Source organism: Urocampus carinirostris, chromosome 17 (genome assembly GCF_059441175.1).
Source record: "Urocampus carinirostris isolate Australia breed hairy pipefish chromosome 17, RoL_Ucar_1.0, whole genome shotgun sequence".
Taxonomy (NCBI): domain Eukaryota; kingdom Metazoa; phylum Chordata; class Actinopteri; order Syngnathiformes; family Syngnathidae; genus Urocampus; species Urocampus carinirostris.
The window spans coordinates 10,827,770-10,852,593 of NC_142365.1; the positions used below are offsets into that span (position 1 = coordinate 10,827,770).

The following is a 24,824-nucleotide window of genomic DNA, read 5'->3' on the forward strand; positions in this document are numbered from 1 at the left end:
TCCCGACTCCGCCATCGCTGAACAACCTACACCCCAACGATCTCCGGATCGAGTATGCGCCCCTTTCCCATATCCCCCAATAAAACTGTGGGTAACGTTACGCGAGTGGGTCCTGTTTCCTGTTCTGGTCCTGACAAAATGAGACTCTGTCGTTAATATATATCCACCGGGTTGTAAGCCACAGGATTAAACAGCCATAAAAATGAACTATTTCACTATTTCCTTTATCTTTTGAGGAAAATCAGCAGGTACATGTTCAGTATAAAAAGGAACTAGCTGTTTTCCAATTAAGACACTAGTTTTGGACTATGTCTGCAGCTTTCACTCTTAAATCAACTAACTCAGCAGTCAATATTAATTACATTGACATCATATATGCAGGAGTGCAACAAAATCATTCTCAAAATAAAACTAAATCTACTGTGTAGACCAGGGGTGTCCAACAGGCGGCCCTTGGGCCGGATCAGGCCCGCTAAGGGATTGAATCCGGCCCACGAGAGAACGGTCAGAGAAGCGCAAGAGAAAAATGAGCTGCCGTTTGAAATGTATCCACTTGATGTCAGGTGCCACTCACAAATGCTGTACTTGTATTTCCTTCTCTTTCTCTCTCTCTGTCTCTCTCTCCCTCTCTCGAGTCCTTCCTTTTTTTCATACTATCGCTTTCTCTATTTTCTTTCTTTGCTCCTCTTTGTCTCTTTCTCTTTGTATCTTTTTAACTTCTTTTTAACTTCTCTCTTCTCTATTTCTCTCTCTCTGTGTGTCTTTCCCTTTCTCTCTTTCTTCCTTCCTCTCCTCTTTCTATTTCTCTTTGTGTTTCGTTCTTTTTCCCTCTTTCTTTCTCCCTCTATCACTATTTCTCTTGTTATCTCTTTTGTTTGCCATCCTCTCTCCCTCTATCATTTCTCTCTCTCTCTCTCTTTCTCCCTTTTTCTTTCTTTGTCGCACCCTCTCTACTTTTCTCTCTCTCTCTCTTGTTCTTATTTCTTTCTCTCTTTTTTTCTTTGTAATCTACTAGTCCGGCCCCCAAGAGAATGTTTGTTCTATCGTATGGCCCCCGAGTTAAAATGAGTTTGACACCACTGGTGTAGACTAAACACAAGCCCGTACAATCACAACAGCCTGTAGGCATACTGGGCAATGTGTCACGGTTACCATGGCGTGGGTTCTGACTCGGTCCTGTTTTCCTGTTGGTATTTCCTGTCCGGTATTGTTCCCGTTTATTTTGCCCTGTAAAATATCGGTTTCCAGTTTCGTTCCCGTCTATTTTTGTCCTGTTTATTATTCTCTCCAGTTTTCGTTCCCGTCTAGTTTGTCCTGTTGATTTCGATAGCCTGTTTCATTATCAATGCTGTCTGTCCCGTCCTGTCCAGTATCGACCCCTTCTGTCCGATATCTGCTCGGGCAATCGGAATCGATCATGTCTGTCTCTGGCTTCCTGTCGTTCCACGCCAGACCAAAACGTGCATGACTCCCCATTTCCGGTAGAATAAAAGGCTCGCTGTTCTCACACCCCGCGTTTGGGTCCTGATCCTGTTCCGGTTCTTGACACAATGCCACTGATCTTAAGCTCTCCCATCCCTTGCACACATGACAAAGTGGTAGAAAGGAGACCAACTAAAACATGAAGCATCCTTATTATTATTTTATAAAATGCCGTCCTTGGGCCAGGGCGTGAAAATATCATCAGGCATTGAACCAGTCCGTAGTACAGAAAAATTAGAGGGACAGGTGCAGGTTTACCTAATGATCTGAATTTTATAATTCCACCCTCCCGCCCCGCGGTATGTTTTCCCGAGAGATTTCGTAATTTTTTCGAGAGGATGTGAAGTAGGAAGCCTGGCAAGGTGACGAGCCGGGTTGCCAGAGTGCAGGTTAAGCCACTAATTGGTAGCACAGGGAGACGGGTTGCCAGATTGTGATGGGCAACAGGAGGGGCCGTTTAAAGGGGACATCTGTTCTTGACGGTGAACAGCCAATTTCGCCACGTGTTTCGCTTATTTCTCTTTTTTTCCCGCCGGAAATCCAGAACACCGCTGCCGTGTCAACGACGTGACCGTGAAAAGTTTACTGTATTACTTTCCTTAGTGATTTATTTAATATCCTCTGGGTGGGGCTATTTCTTTTGCGGGTTTACACTGTCAACAACGGCAACCAGGTGATGAAGGTACTGTATCTGAGTCAGATCAGGCTTCTACTGCTACTGATAACTATTAGAACTCCCTACCGGGTTAACACAAATTCTACCTCACCTAATTTCACCAAAAATAAACAAAACAATGATCATAATTAGATATATTTACGTATTTCGTTTTGAGGAACCACGTCTAAAATTCACAGGAAGTTGGACATTTTGGTTTGTACGCAGCAAAAAAGAAGTTCCAGGACGTTTGGCCATTTTTGGTTTTACAATGCATAAAATTCACAGGATGTTGGCCATTTAATTATTTATTTTTTCAGTGCGTGGACAAAATTGGACAGGAAGTTTACCACAACGGTAATTTCATTACCATATTTTTTTGTGTTCCTCAAACATTGGATATGACAATTTCAAGTGAGATTGTTATCATTTTCTTTCTCCCTTTAATTTCAAAACAGTTATAATAGTAAATTATAATAGCGTTTGTAATAATAACAATAATAATTCATACAAATAGTATTACCACTACTACTAATACTAATACTACTACTACTAATAATAATATTTCTAATAATCCTACTACTAAAAATTATAATAATAATACTCATACTACTACTACTAATAGTAATATTCATACTACAACAACGACTACTACTACTAATGCTACTAATACTTCTACTAGTAGTAATTGTAAGGATATTACTAATATTACTATTGTAAAAATAATAATACAAGTAATACTTTTACTGATAATAATGATACTACTAATACTAATACTACTAAAAATAAAAAAAATAATAATACTGCTACTGCTACTAATATTAATAATAACTCTACTACTACTAATACTACTACGGATACTACAACTATTAATACGAATAATAATACAACAATACGACAATTTCTACTACTACTAATACTAATGCTACTAATATTAATAATATTTCTACTACAAAAAATAGTTATGATGCTACTAATAATACTACTAATAAAAATAATGCAATATAATAAAGCAATATAAGGGTAAATGATGCTAAACTACTACTAATAATAGTAATGATACTACTGATACTACTACTAATAATAATAATACTATATATATTCTTATTCTATATATAATAATACTGCTACTGCTAATAATAATAATATTCATACTACTAATACTACTAACACTGCTAATACTACTAATACTACGAATATTATGACTAATCATAATCATAACGATATGCCCTAATCCACTGTGTTAACATTAGACCACAATACTGTTGTAGAATAGAAACTTGCATTTGCAGAATAGATTTGCATACATTTGTTCAGGAGACTTGCTGACATGTAGAAAGACTTGCTTACAGTTGGGAGAAATGTTGCTTACATTTCGGGAAGGTCTCGGCGGACGAATTAGTATAAACAATCCTCCTTAAGGGAGGACAAGAGAATCTGGCAAAGGGCAAACTGACCCAAACTTAAAAACATTTCCAAGAATTGATGATTACAGAATCCGTGGCATGTACACGTGTAAGGGACGGGCTACACCGTTTACACATGCTGTGTTGAAACTATAAAGACCCACGCATATCTGAGAATCTCTGAGTTTTGTCTTGTTGAGATTGTTGCAACAATAAACAAGAGCTCCCTCTCACGCCATTGATTCCTGCATTCTCTGTGAAGGCGTATGAGACGAATTCTCGATCATCATCATCTTCTTCAACAATACCTGAGATATAATGATGTGAAACGTCAGAAAGGCTTTTTTTTCTGCCCGTTGCCAAACGACCCACGGCCTGGTACCGGACCGCGGAACGACGGTTGCCACCCACTCCCATAAAACAAGAAGCAAAATGATCCGCCGATATCATCAAAGAGATATCTCTTTGTGGCAAATAGTGATCAGATCTGGGCGGTGTTTGTGTCTTTTGCATCAGGGTACGCCATCCTGCAGGCCATCATGGAGAGTGCCGGGCAGAACAACTGGCAGGTGAGCGCCATCTGCGTGGAGAACTTCAACGACGCCAACTACCGACGGCTCCTGGAAGATCTTGACCGGCGGCAGGAGAAGAAGTTCGTCATCGACCTGGAGGCCGAGAGGCTGCAGAACATGCTGGAACAGGTCGCTCGTCTGAGTTTTGCCTATACACCCTCATCTTCCTCCTCTTGAGACCCATCTTGGAACTTAACATCTGCCTAACCATTTTCTTAAATTGAAAAATATACAAAATACCCTATTTACTGGACTATAAGACGCACCTATGAATCCCAAATGTATTCTTCTTATTCTTCATATTCTTATTTTTCTTCTTATTTTTCTTCTTATTCTTATTTTTTCTTATTTTTCTTCTTATTCTTGTTTTTCTTCTTCTTCTCCTTCTTCTCCTTCTCCTTCTCCTCCTCCTCCTCCTCCTTCTCCTTCTCCTTCTTCTTCTTCTTCTTTTTCTTCTTCTCATTCTTCTTCTTCTTCTCATTCTTCTTCTTCTTCTCATTCTTCTTCTTCTTCTCATTCTTCTTCTTCTTCTTCTTCATTTTCTTCTTTTTCTTCTTTTTCTTTGTTTTCCTTTTTTTCTTCTTTTTCTTCTTCTTTTTCTTTTTCTTTTTCTTTTTCTTCTTCTTTTTCTTCTTCTTCCCCTTCTTCTCCTTCTCCTTCACCTTCACCTTCTCCTTCTCCTCCTTCTTCTTATTCTTCTTCTTCTCATTCTTCTTCATTTTCTTCTTTTTCTTCTTTTTCTTCTTTTTCTTCTTTTTCTTCTTTTTCTTCTTCTTTTTCTTTTTCTTTTTCTTCTTCTTTTTTTTCTTTTTTTTCTTTGTTTTCCTTTTTTTCTTCTTTTTCTTCTTTTTCTTTTTCTTTTTCTTTTTCCCTTCTTTTTCTTCTTCTTCCCCTTCTTCTCCTTCTCATTCTCCTTCACCTTCTCCTCCTTCTTCTTCTTCTTCTTCTTTTTCTCATTCTTTTTCTTCTTTTTCTTCTTCTTTTTCTTTTTCTTCTTCTTCTTTTTTTTCTTTTTTTTCTTTGTTTTCCTTTTTTTCTTCTTTTTCTTCTTCTTTTTCTTTTTCTTTTTCTTTTTCTTCTTCTTCTTTTTCTTCTTCTTCCCCTTCTTCTCCTTCTCCTTCACCTTCTCCTTCTCCTCCTTCTTCTTCTTCTTCTTCTTTTTCTCATTCTTCTTCTCATTCTTCTTCTTCTTCTTCTTTTTCTTCTTCTTTTTCTCTTTTTTCTTTTTCTTCTTTTTCTTCTTTTTCTTTTTCCCTTCTTTTTCTTCTCCTTCCCCTTCTTCTCCTTCTCCTTCTCCTTCACCTTCTCCTTCTCCTCCTTCTTCTCCTTCTTCTTCTTTTTCTCATTCTTCTTCTTCTCATTCTTCTTCTTCTTCTTTTTCTTTTTTTTCTTATTTTTCTTCTTCTTCTTTTTCTTTTTTTTCTTCTTTTTCTTCCTCTTCTTCTTCTTCTTCTTCTTCTTTTTCTCCTTCTTCTTCTTTTTCTTTTCATTTTCTTTTTCTTTTTCTTCCTCTTTCTTTCTTTTTCTTTTTTCTTCTTCTTTTTCTTATTTTTCTTCTCATCCTTCTTATTCCTATTCTTATTCTTATTCCTATTCTTCTCATTCTTATTCTTTTTCTTGTTATCCTTATTCTTATGTTATCCTTATTCTTCTCATTCTTCTTATTCTTCTTTTTCTTTTTTATTCTTCTTATTATTTTTCAAATTTTTCTTCTCATTCTTCTTCTTTTTCTTCTTCTTCTTATCATCCTTGTTCTTATTTTCTTCTTATTATTATTCTCATTCTTATTATTCTTATTATTAATATTAATATTATTAATATTATTCATCCCAATGGTTTCGATTTTTTTGTATGACTGTCATCATTTACCTGATATATACTGTAGTTGTCAAACTAGACAAGTACGACAATACTTTTTCCAGGAAAAGAACGAGCCTGACGATAACTTTTATTTTGATATCAAGTAAAAACGTCATATTTCTTCACCGAAAACAATTCATTTCGTCAGGGTTTCTTTCTCTGAAGTTTTCTAAAATTTCAAAAAAAAAATATTATTACCCATGTAACTCTCCAGAGGGATTTCAATGGTTTTTTTCCTCGTGTGTCTGGTTCCCACACTCGCTAAAGTGGTTGTCCGGTGGGATTTTCCAGCAGATGTCAGCTTTCAAAACCGTTTTTGATCAGCACGTCTCGAGTGTGAGAGCGTATTGTCTGAAAGTATTTACGTCCCGACACGCTCTCTCGCCCGCTCTCTCGCCCGCTTAACGCAATTAACTTGAGATGATGTCACGCTGTCGATTACAATGCCGACTGCTCTTTCTTTTTCCCTCCCCTTCCTTTGTCGCCGTTGCAGATCGTCAGCGTTGGGAAACACGTCAAAGGCTACCACTACATTATGGCCAACTTGGTGAGGACCAAAAAGAAGCTCTTATTTTGATTTAAAGGGACAGTTTGTATTATTTAGTGCAGAGGTCTCCAATTTGGGGCTGTGTGAGGTTGGGACAAATCAGGTTTTCCCTACCCTAGGGGTCTCCAAGGTGGTACCCACAGGCACCAGGGTGGCCCCTTGAGGACTCTTGAGGCCTCGTGGACGTGTTCTGAAAATAGCTCATCAGTCATTGTGATTTTCTAGAAAAATAATTTTGTATCAGCCGACTGAGTCTAGTTAACTCTATTTTAATAGTTAACATGGTAATAACATGTTAATAACATAATAATAACTTGATACGTTCATATTTTAGAAAGTAAAATAATTAGTTCATGGGCGTCATGGACAAAAAAATCTATTCAATTATTGATCATTATTTTTAAGCAATTATTATTTTTAAAAGAATGAAATGAGAATCTATTCATGTATTAAACATGTATATTCATCTTTTTATGATTTATTTTACAGGAAATACCACAAACTGAATTCCAATTTATGGGTTTCAAAGGCAAATTAGCAAAAAATTTACTGTTTTTTTAGCTAGCTATCTGGCTACCTTTTTAGCTTTGTAGCTAGCTATCTTCCATTCCTTTTAGCTATCTGGCAAGCTTTCTAGCTAGCTTTTTACATTGTTTGCATGCTGTCGAACTGACATTTTATCTTCTTAGCTAGTTATCAAGCTAAATTTTGGCCTCGTTTTTGCTTTTACCAATGCAATTGACATTTTCCTGACTTGAATAAATAATAAATTCATAGTGATTTTACATAAAGGAGTATTGACATTAATTTAACATATTATTCAATTGCATTTAGTTACCGTATTTTCCTCACTATAAGGCGCACCGGGTTATAGGGCGCACCCCGAAAAAATTGTTTTTTGTCTTATATTTGACATACATAAGACGCACCGGATTATAAGGCGCTACAATGGGAACGTGGACAAAACAGTCAGATAGTTCAGTCCAACTTATTCCCCCCTTAACATTCCCAAAGCTTGCAAAGACGCAAATTCGTGTCGTAGACACGTGCGGATGCGGTGTCCGTACGATGTCATTCAAATGCATCGTTCCATCATTCGAAAGGTTAAAGTCTTGGGATTCAAGAAATGTCAACCATTCCTTAGTTTCTATTTTCTTTTTTGCTCGCAACTTTACTGTGCATATGACAATAAACACTTGGAATTGAGTTTAATTTAAAAATAGACACTCCATTCCATCCATTATCTGCACCGCTTATCACAGAAACATCTAGTTCAGTCTGAAACAAGATACAGGGAAAATATATAGCCGGAGTAGCTCACCGAAGTCGTTGTGTTCAATAATAATGTGCAGCCATGGACCTCTTATATCCGTGAGTGTAGTAAATCCAGGAGAATGAAATATTTACAAATACAGAATAGTAAAAAATGCTTTCTCTATGCCGTCAACCACGTGCGATTCACATTCATCTTTTTCGGCCAATTGCAGGCTTTGTTTTGCCGCTTAAGCCTATGCCAGCCTGTAAATGATAAAAAGGATCCGCCCCTTGACCTCCGAATAACTTTAGCCAATAGTGATCGATTCAAATGATGATTGACACATTGGTTAGCCAATTAAACGCAGGTAAATAAATCCCAGCATACACCGCGGACTACTTGGCGTTCGGGGGAAAATCTAGTCGGCGGCTGCAAGTTAGTTGGAAGACTTTGCGATTTAATATTGATCCATACATAAGGCGCACTGTATTATAAGGCGCGTGGTCAGCTTTTGAAAAAAATAAAGGCTTTTAGGTGCGCCTTATAGTGCGGAAAATACGGTACATTTAAAAATAAATTTGAGAACATCCAATAAGCGGGCCATTTGAGAACTCTATTTCAAGTGGAAATGTTTGTATTCAACAAGAACAAAACATCTTAAAAACCAGAAAACCGAGACTTAAAACGAGCAAAATTCTTAGATCGTATTTTCCACTATGTACGATATCTTGCCGAAGCGGGGTCAAACTCCGACAGCTAATCCGTCACAGTTATTTTTTCTCAGGGTATAAAAATGCGAGCAATCAGCGCACAATTCCTCCCCTGACGCTTCTCTGTGCTGGTGCACCCCCTCAAGGGTTTCAAGGACATCAATCTGGAGCGCTTCATGCATGGCGGCGCCAACGTGACGGGTTTCCAGCTGGTGGACTTCAGCAATCCCATGGTCATCAAACTCATGCAGCGCTGGAACAAGCTGGATCAGAGGGAGTACCCGGGATCCGACGCGCCGCCCAAGGTAGAGAAGACTATCCGACCTTGATATTTACCTGTGTTGAAATTCGTTACAGTTACTAGTTACGTCATTCAAAAAGTAATATTGTTACCCTCTGTTGGGAATTGATTATCAAATTGTATCGTTAACCAAATTGTTCCAATTAGTTATCTGACTCCATTAACCAAACACAACCTACATTCACCCAACAATTTATGCGCGCTCGTTTTTGAGGGAAAAAATGAACAGGAAAGCCGACATTTTCCCACGGGGGCAGATTTAATTTCCCTAACAAAAGAACTAAGTGTACTCCATCGAATACGGCCGAAGTGACGTTGACGTCTGTGTGAAGCTTCTCCCCGCATAATGGTGTGCTGGCTCCTCCCATGGGGGTGCCAAGGAAGCCCCCTGGGCTTCACCATCTCATAGATGGGCGTCCCGATGTCTGGGGTCCTCGAAACAACACCGAGCATTTCTGCGTCATCGGGGCCTTTCTGCGTCAACAGCGTCTGGGTGTGCTGATTATCTTATCAGCAGTATGTCCCGTTCCTGCCGTTCCTGTAAACAACATCTTCCACCAGCCTGCCCTGACCTTGTACTACAGCCCAGTTAGAATATCTTTTGCATTAAATGTAATTTGTATTCAATCGTATAAAATCCTTTATAGTCAAATGTATAAAAGCCTTTACCTCCAGGATTACTGACACCAAAAAGTAGCGTGTAACTCTGAAAGGAATTACAGTATCTTGTTCCGAATTACCATATACTCACATAGAAACTAAGCCCCTATATCTGTTTTCATATATCTATCTATCTTATCTATCTATTTATCTATCTACCATTAATGGCAGATTGAGGGTTGTGGTACATTGTGAGAGAAGGAAAAGCAATCAGCAATCGGGAGACCTTTATATTTCAAAGTCTGCTTTTAATAAGTAACATTCCTGCTTTTAATTACAGAGTAAAGTGATTGTGTTCCAGGAACACTTTGCTTCGTGACACTATAGTCCCAACACTGGTGCTAACCAAAGCATCATGATAATAAGTCCCATTGTTTATTATATTGCGCCCCCTAGTGGAGGAAATATATATCATTCATTGAAATAAAACACTGTTCATTCTAATGATAAGCAAAAAACACATGTACACATACACGTGATTGTTTTTAAGACTCTTAGTTTGGAAATGTGTCATTAAATTACACAACTTGAAGGTAGCTTTGTCACGGTGGTGCTTTTAGCACTCAACGACCACTTACTGCACACAGCTGAGCCTCACATATAAAGTTCAGCGAGTTTAATGATTCTGGCATTTTTTTCCACTGTTTACTCCTCTAGCCAATTTGTTCGCCTCTTAGCTGCAGCACTGCTACCAAGTGCTAGGAATCTTCCATATTTTACGCCTGTTTGCAGTAATCCTGTCATGATTACCGATGTGATGTATCTGTGCCCGCTCCTTTGGCGCCAACTGCCTTGGACTCTGATTGGCTCCCTGTCACTATTTAAACCCACTTCTATCTGTCACCTGTTGTCAGTCCGTCTGCGAACCTCGGTTTACCCTAGGCAAGCTTTTTTCGACCCTGACTCCCACTTGTTTTTGCTCCCGTCTGTTCCCCTGCTTCGACACGTTTTTTGACCCTGACCACGTTTTTTGCTCTCCTGTCCCGGCTACTGACCCGTTTATTCCATTCCCGACACCGCCATCCCTCGCCACGGAAGTCCCACTTCCGCGTTCAGAGCGACCTGCTTCCCGCGTCCAGCGATCACCGGATCGTGGGTGCAACCCTTTCCTTTCTTCTGATAAAATTGAGAGAAACCTAACGCAAGTGGTTCCTGTCTCCGTTCTGGTCTTGACAAATCCCTCGTTTTGGTGTGGGTTGCGACAGTCAAAATCCGCAAACCTTGATTTATTTACTCTATTATTCTTTATTCAATATGTATTGATTAAATACTACATTATGCATTAAAACCATAGAACAAACCATGTTCTGCTCCAGGATAAACATTTGGTAAAAAACTTAAAAGAGAAAAATAAAATTAAAAAAAAATAATGTTTGGACCAATGTTTAAAAGAGACTGACCTAAGTTGTAGGTGCATCAGAACAATAGTGCACTGAAAACTAGTGAAACAACATCAGAAGCAACATATTTTCAAAGTAATAGTCTAAATTTAAAAAAATAAAGTGTCACTTTAAGTTGTCGTTGCCATTACCATTTCACTCTTATCATAAAAATATTGTGCATTTCTTTGAAAGCAATTGTAGCTCATTTATTATACTCTCATAAGAAAGCTATCATATTTTATCTTCAAGTAAAGATGAATAAAACTATCACCGAAATAGCGCGATTATTCATATTTATCATCTTAATATTTTGTTCATCCGACCACAGCTGGCTTTGCTTCATTCCACAATGTGACAGAGTGACCCACTTTGCATTTTTCTTTTTTTTTGCTTTGATGACAAATGGCAGTTGGGCAAAAGAGCGGTCGGAAAAGACCTGCCCGGAGCCAATTTTCATTATTATTTTTATATCTACATTGCAGCTGCAGTGGTGTGCAAAGACTGAATCAAGCTTATGTGTTGAGGATGGATTGGAGCACATTTTATTTTACCTTTATTAAGGTTGGGCGAGAATCAATGCCAAGACTCTGTATAAGTGCCAATACAAGCCTTTTATCGGTACTCACGATGATAGAAGTACTAGTATCAACTCTCTTATATACATAGCAATCTGGGACCTGGAAATAAATGAATAATAAATTGCCATAAAAACAATACATTCATGTTTAATTCATCGTATTTTCTTTTAAATATCAATAAGTTTGGCAGTGGGAAGAATGGTTTATGTGCTATCGGTGTTGAAGGTGAACAGACTTTTTTCCTTTGCGAGTTTGTTAAACATCTTGGTCCCGAGACATGATGAGTTTACTTCACGTTTGTGTTACTATAAAAGCACATAAACCGAATATTCTGGGCAGAACAAGGCTGTATTGGTTTCGCAAGTGCACCTTCAAAATAGATGGTAAATCGTAAACGGTCTGCATTTATATAACGCTTTTCAAGTCAATGAAGACCTCACAAAGCGCTTTAAAATGTGCTTCACACTTACCCATTCACACACACACTCACACACCAATAGGGACTCAGCCATGCAAGGCGCCTACCTGCTTAATAGGGGCATTAGGGATTCAGTGTCTTGTCCAAGGACTCTTTGACATACAACACAGAGGAGCCAGGAATTGATCCCAAGACGAGCTCTCTACCTCCTGAGCTAATGCCGACCTATAATAGCTGACAATACTTTCGATACCATAGGGGCGGGATCATACAGGGCTATGAAAAAAATGAAACAAATGTCAGTGGAAAATACCCCAAACCACAGCGTCACACCAGTCCTTTGTCCAGGTTGAAACCTTGAAGATCTCCTTCTCCGTTTCTGGGTACTGTCCAAGGCTGTTTTTTTCAGGCATGATGTATAGCAATCATTTTTCATATAAAAAGACCAAAATTCAGTACAGACGCTGCCCTACTTACGAACGAGATACGAGGTTCCACACGATCGTTGAATTTGTTGAATTTGTTCGTAAGTTGCTTCATTGCTATATTTTGGATGTTTAAGGCTTGTATAAGTAACCTTTATTGTTTTCTACCCAAAAAAATAAACATTTCATAAAATAGTATGCTCTATAAGGACAAATAAAGTTGAATTTAACTTACTTTTAGAAGATGAGCTTCAAGAGTAAGGCAACTTCCTTCTCTGTGGCAGAAAGTGGACGAAAAAAAGCGATCCAACCATTTTCTCAACCGCATCAAGCTTTCTTATTCCACTTTCCTTTCAAAAGAAACGGCTCACCTCTTCTTTACACTTTACACCAACCATATTGAATGGATGGACGAGATATTAAACAATAAAAATATCAAAGTTCTTAGCGCGCAGGAGATACAATATAGTATATTTACACACAAACCAGGAAGTAGAAATCGGCTTTGTTCTTCAGGGTGGATGCTGGGTGACCCCTCACAGCGCCACATGCCGGTAGAGGCGGAAAGAAGCACTACAGTAATGTCCTGTACTCAGAAAAAGGTCCACAATACAAAATGTAACTTACAGCAATGTTCAAGTATTTTTCAATATCCCGAAAAAAATGTTCATATCTATCTCGTAACTCGAATGTTCGTAGGTAGGGGGGCGTCTGTACACTTTTTTCATAAATTCTTTGCTCATGTTTAGCCCATTCATTTCCCACTCGTTTGTTGTTTCTGTCGAAGCCACGCCCCTACCTCCTGAGCTAATGCCGACCTATAATAGCTGACAATACTTTCGATACCATAGGGGCGGATCATACAGGGCTATGAAAAAAATGTCAATGGAAAATTTCCCAAACCACAGCGTCACACCAGTCCTTTGTCCAGGTTGAAACCTTGAAGATGCCTTAATTGGACTCAAGGCCTCCCTCCCCAACAGTAAGCCAGAACATCGCTTAGAACAGGGATGTCAAACACAGATTGGCACTGGGGCCTAACTTAGCAGTGTGGTGAGAAAAGCAAAGACATAAGTAAAGACACTTAACGCTTCAAAATGTTTTCTTTCTAAAAAATCGTCTGGGCAGAGGAGGATGACGTTTCGTGCATGTTCGCAGGAACGAGATCGCCATAGTGACCGGAATCATGTGATCACGTCGGGTGCCGAAAAGTTCTTGTGGAGTTCATGCAGCGTTCGTGCAGAAGTTTGGTGTTTTTACAATAAAAGTTTTTTATTTTGCAAGGAAAGTGCTTTTGTGTTTATGGTTTTGAGATAATGCCCTCAGCCGACTCAACCAACTCCAAAGAACTTGCACAAAAAGTGACCGGCATAGGTCGCCTGGGGACAATGGCGAGCTATAAGGCAGAGAGCCACAACCTCGTCTCCCCAGCCAGGGAACATAGCAAAACCAACCCATTGTTCTCCTTTTCCCTATCCCTCGGCTGAGGGATGCAACAAAAGGGATTGAGAGACCTGTCTAAGGAAGGGGGGTTTTCACCACTGCCCCGCCCCCTCCTTTTTTGTCTTTCCTGCCCTTGTGCTGCTCTGTCTGTAGGCAAGAAAGGATTTCAAACCGTTTAGCGCTAGGCAAATTATATTTCATTTCTGACCCGCTACAAAAATAATTCCTGATCATTTCAATTACTTTATTATTTTAACCGGGTTTATGGATCAAAAGTTTTATGATTTTTACGGAATTTCTTACCCCCGTTCCCGGTTTCAAAGACTACGAGGGCTTGCGGGAACAATGTCCTTTTTATTCTTTCGTTTGAGTCCATTTTCCTTGTCATGTAAATGTTGTTTGTTAGTATCAAGCACGTGTATTATTTATTGTTGTGTATAGCTACCATTTTCTTTCTGGACTGATCAATCAGTATCCATATCAATGAACTGAAAAATCGATAATTTAAAGCTAAAATTGAAAAATGTTTAGAGTATTTCTTCCTTCGTGATGCTGGACACAATATGAGGCTACATCGAATTAATTCAGGTAGGAAACCATGAGCACTACCTGCTGGCCGAATCGGTAACCACCTAATTAAATTCTGAATTAAAGAAAGATAATATAAAGCAATCACTCTACAAATAATTGGTGCCCTTTTGATGAGGCTATGTTTTTGAATCTGCTAATTGAAAGCAAATGTCAAAAGCATTGAAAAGAATTCACTCTTTAATTTATTAAAGGTTTTCATCTTTTTCCTGATTATTATAACAATGTAATAAATGTATGTTGTGCTTTCGGCAGAGCGAGTTTGATTTAAAAAAAAAAACATACGCCCCTTCAAACATTCATCCAATGGATTGATTTGGTCCAAGTAATGGATAAAAGCCAAATTCTGAACAAATTACTAACCTAGTGATAAAATAATTGATTTCAGAAATAAAAAGACACATAACATACTTTCTGTAATTAATGCCAATAAACACAATTCTATTCTATTATTTTCTGTAATTCCTTTTACGGAATGCATCCACTTTTCATTTTATATATCCAGCACCAGACATTTTTCATGCATTTTTAATGTCACTCACTTCATGTAAAACAATTGATACAAAAATTAATGCCAAATATGTAATACAAGTGACAATAGTAACATGTCTTGTAGCGGCCATGATAAATAAGTGACAATTATTTTCTATATCCGTTGCAGCCTGGTCACCCTGGAAGGGGGATTACCTCATTTGCGGTCCCTTCTCAAGGTTTCTTCATTTTCCTCATGTTGAGGTTTTTGAGTTTTTCCTTGCCCTCATGTAGGTTTTAGATCGGGGATGGTGTCATAATACTCTGTAGTTTGCAATGGTCTGTGCAGCCCTTTGAGACTCCTTGTGATTAAGGGCGATACAAATGAACATGACTTGACATCATAAATGAATAAGCGATACAATGGAACGCATTGTGTAAATATTGGAGGAATGCATCCTTTCACAAACAGCTGTTCTTTTCTTGGAAACAAGTATTTTTAAAAAACTGAGCAAAGTTCAACTGTCGTTTACTAAACAATGGTAAAAGCTAGTTTTTTTTCTTAAGAATCATGTCAAGGACCCGCTCTGGGTGTCGTGAAAGCACAGTGTGGAAAGAAACACGGATCAATGCAGCAATGGGTGTCTTACACTGGGAGTTAGAAATCTCGGCAACAATATCAAGATCACCAGAGGCAGGATTTATGGTCCAAGAGGCAGGCGATGGGTCGATGATTCGGTGAACTCACTTTGATATAGGCGACAGTCAAAATGTCCGGCAGGCGGTACTTGTGGTCAGGGAAGGAGGCAAGTGTTCGGTTCACTTGAGACCACCAAGGCTTTGACAAAGCTTGGAACGTGACGAAAGAGGCAAGGAACTAGCACCAGACCTTCTTCTTTTTGGGGTTTTACAGCGGTTAGCAACCATCTCTTTGGTGGAATACCGCCCCCATCACCACATCCTCGACACCATTCCCCTACTTGAATCCTGTAAAAAGTCCCGCACTACTCAGAAAATGTATATCCTCCGTTGAGGCTAGCTGTTTGAGTCGAGCAATCGTTTCATTGATAATTCTATTATTCCTTCTTCCACCTGCACTTTCTTCATTTGCGCCCTTTGAACATAGTACTTCATGCAGTCCATTAACTCTTACCTTTGACAGTCCTCACACAATCCAGTGTCATGTCTCCCCATTAGTTTCAATGTTTTGTGTGCGGAAGTGTGTCCAATCCTTAAAAGTGACAACACAGAGTACGGATTTTTCTATCTTTAATTTTGTTGATCGTTAGGATTAAAACAAATTTTTCTTTACTGCAGTCTGTAAACAAATGCTAGAATTTCCTACACCGATGAAAATGTAACTTACGTTATCACTTTAAGTTCATTTGAGTTCTGATATGAATTACTAATCCCAAGAAAATGGATTCAATGAAACAAGCCGATTAAAATAGCACACATATAGTAATTTATTGATACAGATAATTTATGATAGGGAAACAAAAAGGGAGTGGATGGCGCGGAAGATTATGGGAGTTTTCCACCACTGAAAGTTACTAGCACAAAAAGAGAGTTTCCTGCTGGAATACTAGTCGATTTGGGGAGATTCTTTTGTACAGGAAAAAAAAACGCTCATTCCCAAGAACCAGCAAACATGGTGTTACATTGGAAACCGTCCACTTACTTGTTGCGGAGATATTTGCTCTCGTGCTCCATATGATCACTACCCCATGACCATGTCAAGTGGTCGACTTGCGAGAAAGCAAAGAGGAGAAAAAGAAGGTGATCTATCGATTGGCTCCCCTTTATATATGGACTAGGTATGCTTGACCAGTCCATGCGTCTTTGGGCGCGGTCATAGACATCTGAGACCACCAGAAATCTGATGACAGTGATTGAAGTTGCTAAACTTTTTGAAGGCCAAAAGAAGAGGGAAATTTGTGTAATGTTCTGAACTTGGGAATGCCCCTCCTATCGACATAATTACGTATGGTGAGAACATTATTTTATCAATACATAGCCTTGGATGTTTTATTTACATTCAAAACTTCATGTTATCAGCTTTCATTATGGTACATGGTGAATTGGTATGTTCGGGAACTGTCCAAGTGGGAATGCAGTCGTTCCATCCATAATCCAAAGTTCTGAGTTACTTGGAAGTCAATTTTGTGCTGGGATTATTTGCTCTACAACAGTCTCTACTCTTCTGCATTCACCATCACCCCTTGCCGTCCTAACATCGCATTGAATCCTATACAGGTGTCGCCCTCCGAACTCTCCATCCCACATGCTCCGCCATTTCTTAAGTAACCCCACCTTATTTATACAATTAGCTTCCGCTCCGCTAATGCTTACATGCATTTTAACACTATGTGCACCCAGTGCCCTTTTCACTAACTTGCCTGTTCTCTAGCACCGGACCGAGAAAACAGAGGGTTTAAATTGTATATAGTGTTGGGAATTAAACATCAAAATGTACCGTTTACCAAAATTGTTCGAATTAATCAAACGCAACCCACATTCACCCAACGATTTATGCGCGCTCGTTACTTGACGGAAAAGATGAACAGGAAAGCCGACATTTCCACACAGGGCAGATTTAATTTCATTAACAATTAACTATGTGTACTCCATGGAAAACGGACGAATTAGTCTCTGGGAAGCGTTCTTCTGAAGTCCTTTTGCTCTTTTTTTCTTGGCCCACGTCTCCCCGCTAGATGGTGTGCCGGCTCCTCCCATGGGCGTGCCAAGGAAGCCCAATGTGGGGCTTCTCAAAACAACGGCGAGCGTTTCTACGTCATCAGGGCCTTGTTCTCAAAACAACACCTGCCGTCCTCCGTCAGAGTCCTGTTATCATAATTCCCTAATCAAAATATTCTGCATTTGGAACAGCGTGACCTGTCATTGAACTAAAGCCCAGTCAGTGAATATCTTGCATTAAACCCAATAAATGTAACTTGTATTCAATCATATAAAATCCTTTATAGTCAAATGTATAAAATCCTTCAATAGAGAGAGGTGAGATTGGAGAGTAATCAGGGTAAGTGACACTAGGTGTCGGTTGGAAATAAGAGCCAGGATGTGAGTGACCAAAGGACAAGTGAGAGGAAGAGAGAGAAAGAGGAAATCAAACCTGACTGCAGGACTGTGACAGATGAGGGTTCAAGCTACCTTTTGACATGCCCTATGCCTAGAAAGCTCCAGAACTAAATGTTCTGTAGGCAAAAACTGGCTGGCACCAGCTATTCCCATTTGAGAGAAACCTCTGGCAATAATTGAGTTTAAAAAAAAGTCGTTTTATTTTTGCTACCTCGCAGTACACTTCGGCATTGACGTACGACGGAGTCATGGTGATGGCCGAGGCCTTCAGGAACCTCCGCCGGCAGAAAGTGGACATTTCCCGCCGGGGAAACGCCGGCGACTGTCTGGCCAACCCGGCCGCCCCGTGGAACCAAGGCATGGACATGGAGCGTACTCTAAAACAGGTCGGAAACCGGAGTCGAAACGGCGCTCGACTTTGCAGAATCTGAAAATCGTTTTTGAATTCCGTTTGTTGGCGTTTAGGTGCAGCTACAGGGATTAACAGGTAATGTCCAGTTCGACCACTATGGCCGCAGGGTCAACTACACGATGGACGTGTTTGAGCTGAAGAATAATGGACCCCGAAGGGTAAAGCATCATGCACACCTATTGTCATACTCTGCAGCAGTTTTTTTACTCTCTAATTTCACATTTAGTCATTAAGGAATGTACCATATTGTCTGGACCAGGGCTATCCAACCTTTTTGAAACCGAGAGCTACATTTTGGTACTAACTAGCGCAAAGGGCACCCAGTTTAATATGTATTTCATGTTACTGCTACGTTGTTACTATGTTATTACCAGGTTATTATTGGAAAGAGGGTTCAATACTCAGTCAACTGTTTAAAAAATAAGTTTACTAGAAAATAACAATGACCTAGTACTGGTGGGCACCTCGGCTGTCCTCCACGTTGGAGACCCTTGGAGTAGACTAGAGGTCGATGCAAAGCATAAGTCGCAATAGTTGTAGAATACATAATAAAGAAGTAAAAGACATATATGTTAACCTCATGTGAAAATTACTGGCAATAGTTGGGTTTTGAGGAAAAAGGCTATAGAATGTTAAATTTCGAAAAACGCTCTTTATTAATCTTAATTAGTATTGATACCTTAATCAGTTTGTCGAAGCAATTGCTAATTAGCGAAATTTGATTTCATGTTGTGGATTAACTGCAAGTCCTCTCCAAAATATGTGGCGCCCCACGTTGGGCGCCACTTATTTTGGAGAGGACGTCGTTGGGCATTGCCCCAAAACATACGCAGGCAGAAATATGACAAAAAGGGAACGTTATTTATTCAACAACATTCATCCACGTTCAAAGTCCGTCTGAGAGACGCTTTCATTTTATACGGTGTTTAACAACATGTTTTTTTCCCGCCCCGACTTGGCTCAGTCAACATCTTAGTATTTCCTGTATCAACATTGTTTTATAACATCCAGATGTTTGTTATCAAGCTGACTTGCAGTTAATCCACAACATTCAAACATTAAGGCATCAAAACAGTGAATTTTACCTCCGGAGCCAAATATACTCATGAAAAGAACCCCACCTTGCTCGTGACCCACATGTTCCCGTGTGTACTAATTGACCACTAGATGTTGCTGTATTGCAAGGGAAAACAAGCTCTTAAAAAGCACGAGGGAGAATACAAACTACGATGACTCCAAGTGACCAAAGTGAAATGGTAAATGGTCTGCATTTCTATAGCGCTTTTCAAGTCAATGAAGACCTCCCAAAGCGCTTTACAATGTACTTCACACTTACCCATTCACACACACACTCACACACCAAGGCGCCGACCTGCTTATTGGGGGCACTAGGGATTCAGTGTCTTGCTCAAAGACACTACGACATAAAACATGCCCTCTACCTGATCCTGTTCTGTTCCAATTGTGTTGTGTAAGACCACATCTAGTTTTATTGTGATCTACTGTGTTTTATTGCCCATTTGTCATGATATTATTGAATCCCAAGAAAAATACTAAAAAAAAAAAATCATTTTTAAGATAAGTTTTCTTACTATGCCTCTATTATTCGCAGTATTAGTTTATAGTATTTTGATTATCTATTTGACTATATTTTTAAAATATTTATTGCACCCTATTCGTATATTACTTTATAGTAATTACATTTAAAATATCAATTTTTTCTTATTGTACCCTGATTGCAAGTATTGTGAAGTTTTTTTTTTTTTGCTTTGTAAAATATATTTTACTATACCGAGTTTTAAAATTTTAAGATCAACTTTGTACTTTTTTTTTCAACTGACAATTTTATAATGAAATAATAAATATATATTTAATTCAAATATCAGAAATTATAAGATAATACAAATACGTTAAAAATGGTGTTTAATTATGTATAAATATATCAAATTAACATAATTTTTTTATTTTATTTTAAAGGTATTATATAAGCACGGTGCTTATTTTACTTTATTTTTCTCCTCAATTTTCAAAGTGAACTTTTTACATTTGTAAAGGTGGTACAAAGTGGGCTATATTCCGTTGGTTTTTGGATACTCGTAGCAGCAAGATGACAACCATGTCATCTTCCTTTGAGTTATGTAAAATACCAGTATTTTTTTATTTAATAGTGCACGTTTATATGATAGTTTATGTATTTTGGCTTACTGTTAAAAACAGTACCGTAAATTCCGGACTATAGAGCGCACCTGATTATAAGCCGCACCCACCACATTTTAAGAGGGAAACCGATTTTGTACATACACAAGCTGCACCTGTATATAAGCCGCATGCGCCCACATTTAAACATGTAACACAAACACAAAATTAACCCAAACCCGAAGTCCCGCGATTGAAACTAAATGTCCTTCGTTAAAGCCCACATTCTAAAAATCACAGCCGGCAAAATGAACGGAAAATGATACCGGTACTTAAGGTTTGATGCAGACCTGCAGATTCCAGGTCCCGTTGAAAGTAATCCAAGGGAAAAAGTGTCTATTTCCAAAGGTAAGGGTGGGAAAAATATATCAGACGAACACATTTACTCACGCAACTCCTTTTTCTTTAACCAACTTTTTACCCCCTCTTCTTTCCTTGTCTGTCCCTCACCTTTAGCGGTCCCCACTTAAACTCGGCACCTCGCGTTTGTTCCGCCCCTCATTTTTCGTTCACCCGTGCAAAACATATCAGAATAAGTGTCTAAAATAAATACAAAAAAATACATGACAAAAATATACAGTTGCAAATACATATTATACATGGTTACACATATTTACAAAGAAAGACGGTAAACCGAGAGAGTTTTCAAAGCTTTAATAATAATAATAATATAACTTTGACAGGGCAGTTAATGGTAGCAACACTCGAGCGCCGCTGACGGCCGTTAGAAAAATGACATAAATTGGCCGCATCACTGAATAAGCCGCAGGGTTGAAAGTTAGGGAAAAAGGTAGCGGCTTTTAGTCCGGAATTTACGGTATTTTAAGTAAGGTTTGTTTTTTTTAAGACTGGTAGTGCTAAATGAGACGCACTGTCCCTTTAAACTCTAAACAACACCTCATACGCCGTACCTCGATTCGATGTCAGACTTTGAATATTAAACGCCTTCATGCAAATAAATGACCATCAGGTGTCGAGTTTGCCCACAAAGGAATCGATGACTTCAACTAAAAAGCCGATTTAAAGTCAAAGGCCTCCCCCGCCCCAAATAAGCTGTCGGCCTCTTTGAGTGGGCGAGGATGAATGAGCGTGAGAAGCGAAGGTGGCATTGAAAGGGGAGGGGGTTCAAAAGCACCGAAGAGCCGTGCCGAGCGCATGCCGGGAAATAAAGTGCCACGGAAGCGGTAAAGAAAGGCGGGGGGAGTCGACGGGTCCCCTGCCATCAATCAAGCGCTGCTTTGGCCTGTCGTCCTCACACCGAGAAGGTCCCGTTAGGACAGGAGTGGGAAAACTGCGGCCTAAGGGCCACATTCAGCCCGGCAGCCTCATTATCCGGCCCGCCAGACAAAAATAATACAAATAGAGTGAAAATATATATAACAGTAAATCAACTACTAATAATACTTTTTAAAATAAATGGTGCCATTTTTGTTCCCATCATCCTTTTGTGTGTCTCCACCAAAAACACTTCACAAAAACACTGCAAAAATACTACAACATTGCTACCAAAGTACATATCAAATTTAGTGCCTAAAAACAGAAATCTTATTTTCAAGTCAAAAAATTCAAGTCAAATTTATTTATATAGGCCTTAATCACAAAAATGTCTCAAAGGACTGCACAGAATTTTGTATTTTTACTTTAAATCTGAAAGAAAAAATACGATAGAAATACTACCAAATACTACTATAACAATACTAAAATACAACTGCAGAACTATTACAAAAGACATTCTACAAGAATAAACTACAGTAATATTACAAAAATACCGAAGAAATACCACAAAAATACTACAATGGAAATGCTACAAAATACCACAGAAATAATACAAAAATACTGCTATGGAAATACTACAAAAATAGCACTACAGTAAACTATAATACAAAAATAATAATGAAATATTACGACAGAAATACTACAAAAATACCCTCACAGAAATCCTACGACAGAAATTCTACTAATGGATTACTATAAAAATACTTCAAATATATTAAAACAATTATACTATTTAAATACTACAAAAACACAACAGAAATACAAAAAACTACTGCTATGGAAATATTTAGAAAATACTTCTACAGAAATACGACAAAAATAGTACTACAGTAATACTATGATGGGAAAATGAAATAAAATAAATGTTACGACAGAAATAATACGACAGAAATACTTCTAAAATTAAACTACAGTAATATGACAAAAAAATACTAAAATAAATACGACAAAAATATTCTTACAGAAATCCTATGACAAGTTCTACTGAAGTAATACTACACATTTTTTTTTAGATATACTACAACTATTATACTATTGAAATACTACAAAAATACCACAGAAATACTACAAAACTACTGCTATGGAAATATTTCAGAAATATTTCTACAGAAATACGACAAAAGCAGCATTACAGTAATACTATAATACAAAAACAAAAAAAACAAAACAACAGAAATACTACTACAAACATATTATGACAGAAATGCTTCTAAAATAAACTAAAGTAATATATTAAAAAAAATCTAAATAACACGGCGCCCAACTGAAAATGTCAAAATTTCAGGTAAAAATGCGCATTTTTAAAGTATACTCATTATTATTTTGCCGTGCGCTCGCGTGCCACTGGTTAACCCCATGTCATAGGTTGCCGACCCCTGTACTGTACTATGTACCTTGTATGCCCCCCCCCCCCCCCCCCCCCAATATTCTCGTATCTAGATGTCCTCGTATAAAGAAGGTCCCACTGTAATTCCTTCTGTGATTCTCAACTCTCCCGCCAGATCGGCTATTGGAGCGACTCCGATAAACTGGTTCTGATCCAGGACTCGCCGCTCCTCCCCAACGACACGTCCGGCATGGAGAACCGCACCGTGGTGGTCACCACCATCATGGTAAGCAGCTGTACTGACTCACGAGTTACAGTTACTAGTAACTTCATTTGAAAAGTAATCGTATTCCCCCCAGTACACTGACACCTAAAAGTAGCGCGTTCCTCTGAAAGTACCTATCTAGCAGGGTTGGGTAGGGTTACTTTAACTGGATTACTTTCAATGACTTTTGGATTACTCCAATACCAAAAATGCTAATGAAACACAAAATAAACTAAATATGAATAAAATGATGACACACAACACGTGTTAAGCTTTCTCTCCTGGCTTTGATCTCCGGCAAAACTAACATAAAATGCGACAGAAACAAAATGAAAATAAATCCAAACAGCTTGCCAACATTATTTTTGCCGTTCCACGTATTCCGTTACTCCCCAATCCTGCTCAAAATTTAGTCATTTTATTCATATTTAGTTTCTTTTATCTTTTATTAGCATATTTGGTATTTGGAGTAATTGAAAGTAATCCAGTTAAAGTAACCCTACCCAACCCTGCTATCTAGTCACAAATTACCGTGCATACTCACATTGACCCTTCCAAAACTGCTTAACCATGACCAGTGAAATACAAAATAGGTTGTCATTTTAATGTAATTTTAATATTTTAAGTTAAAACCTTAAACTTAAAGCTTCAAAACGGCTATAAATTTTGAGATAAAGCTTTATGAAGTTGGAGCTTGAAAATTGGTTTCCTGTAAGTACGTAAAAAATGCCAGGGTAACGAAACAAAGGGTTGTATTTTTTGTCCAGTACATTGATTTTAGAGATACAGTATACATAATAAATACAGATTTAACAATTTGTACAGAATAATTCATGAAGGATTAATCTATAATATGTTCAATTTGGGTTGTAAATATACTTATCTGAGAAACATCACGACCAGTCTGAAACAAAATACCTAAAAACTATAAAGCCCATATGACTGAGCATTACGCTAAACCTGCTCTTTGGACAAAAGTGCGATGTTTGATAAAATCTATAAAGTAATAAAAATGCCAGAGCCTGTGTCCCAAATATCAACGGATATACCACTTTAAACTTGTCTCCCTCCTCTTAGAATATGAGGCTCATTTTGACCTTCATCTTTTTCATAAATAATAGTTTCAAAACCAGGTGCAAGCAGTGATTCTGTAAAAAACGTCACTAAATTCAACAAACGAAGATACCAAACATATTTACTCTCGCTGCAGACATTAAAGTCTTTGCCTAGCTCCACCCATCCCTACCACTCACCCTGTCAAATTTCTCTGGGTGGTCTTTTGATGTTTTGGCGGATTTACAGTTTGTTATGTGGATTTTCATTATAAGTGTCTCAAGAGTGAACACATATTATTGAATGAGCTTCCATATATTCCTTAGCGATATACAGCTAAAACCAGTTTTTGGGTGTGATATCTTGACTGCGAATTGTCGTTAAAAATGTGTTCTATATATACTGGACGGTACCGCCACGTACATGAGTGTTGGTTCGGCTTTGCGT

The 24,824-nt window shown here is 38.4% G+C and overlaps 1 protein-coding gene across 4 annotated transcripts in view; it reads left to right on the top strand.

Moving 5' to 3' along the window:
* gria4b (glutamate receptor, ionotropic, AMPA 4b) overlaps positions 1–24,824 on the top strand; it is a 198,533-nt gene that overhangs the window by 125,723 nt on the left and 47,986 nt on the right. For all 4 annotated transcript variants that reach the window (XM_088321203.1, XM_088321204.1, XM_088321205.1 and 1 more), the window contains 6 exons: positions 4,060–4,244; positions 6,469–6,522; positions 8,634–8,792; positions 18,068–18,235; positions 18,315–18,419; positions 23,235–23,345. In XM_088321203.1, coding sequence (XP_088177329.1) covers positions 4,060–4,244; positions 6,469–6,522; positions 8,634–8,792; positions 18,068–18,235; positions 18,315–18,419; positions 23,235–23,345 — 782 coding nt within the window. The remainder of the gene's footprint in view (positions 1–4,059; positions 4,245–6,468; positions 6,523–8,633; positions 8,793–18,067; positions 18,236–18,314; positions 18,420–23,234; positions 23,346–24,824) is intronic.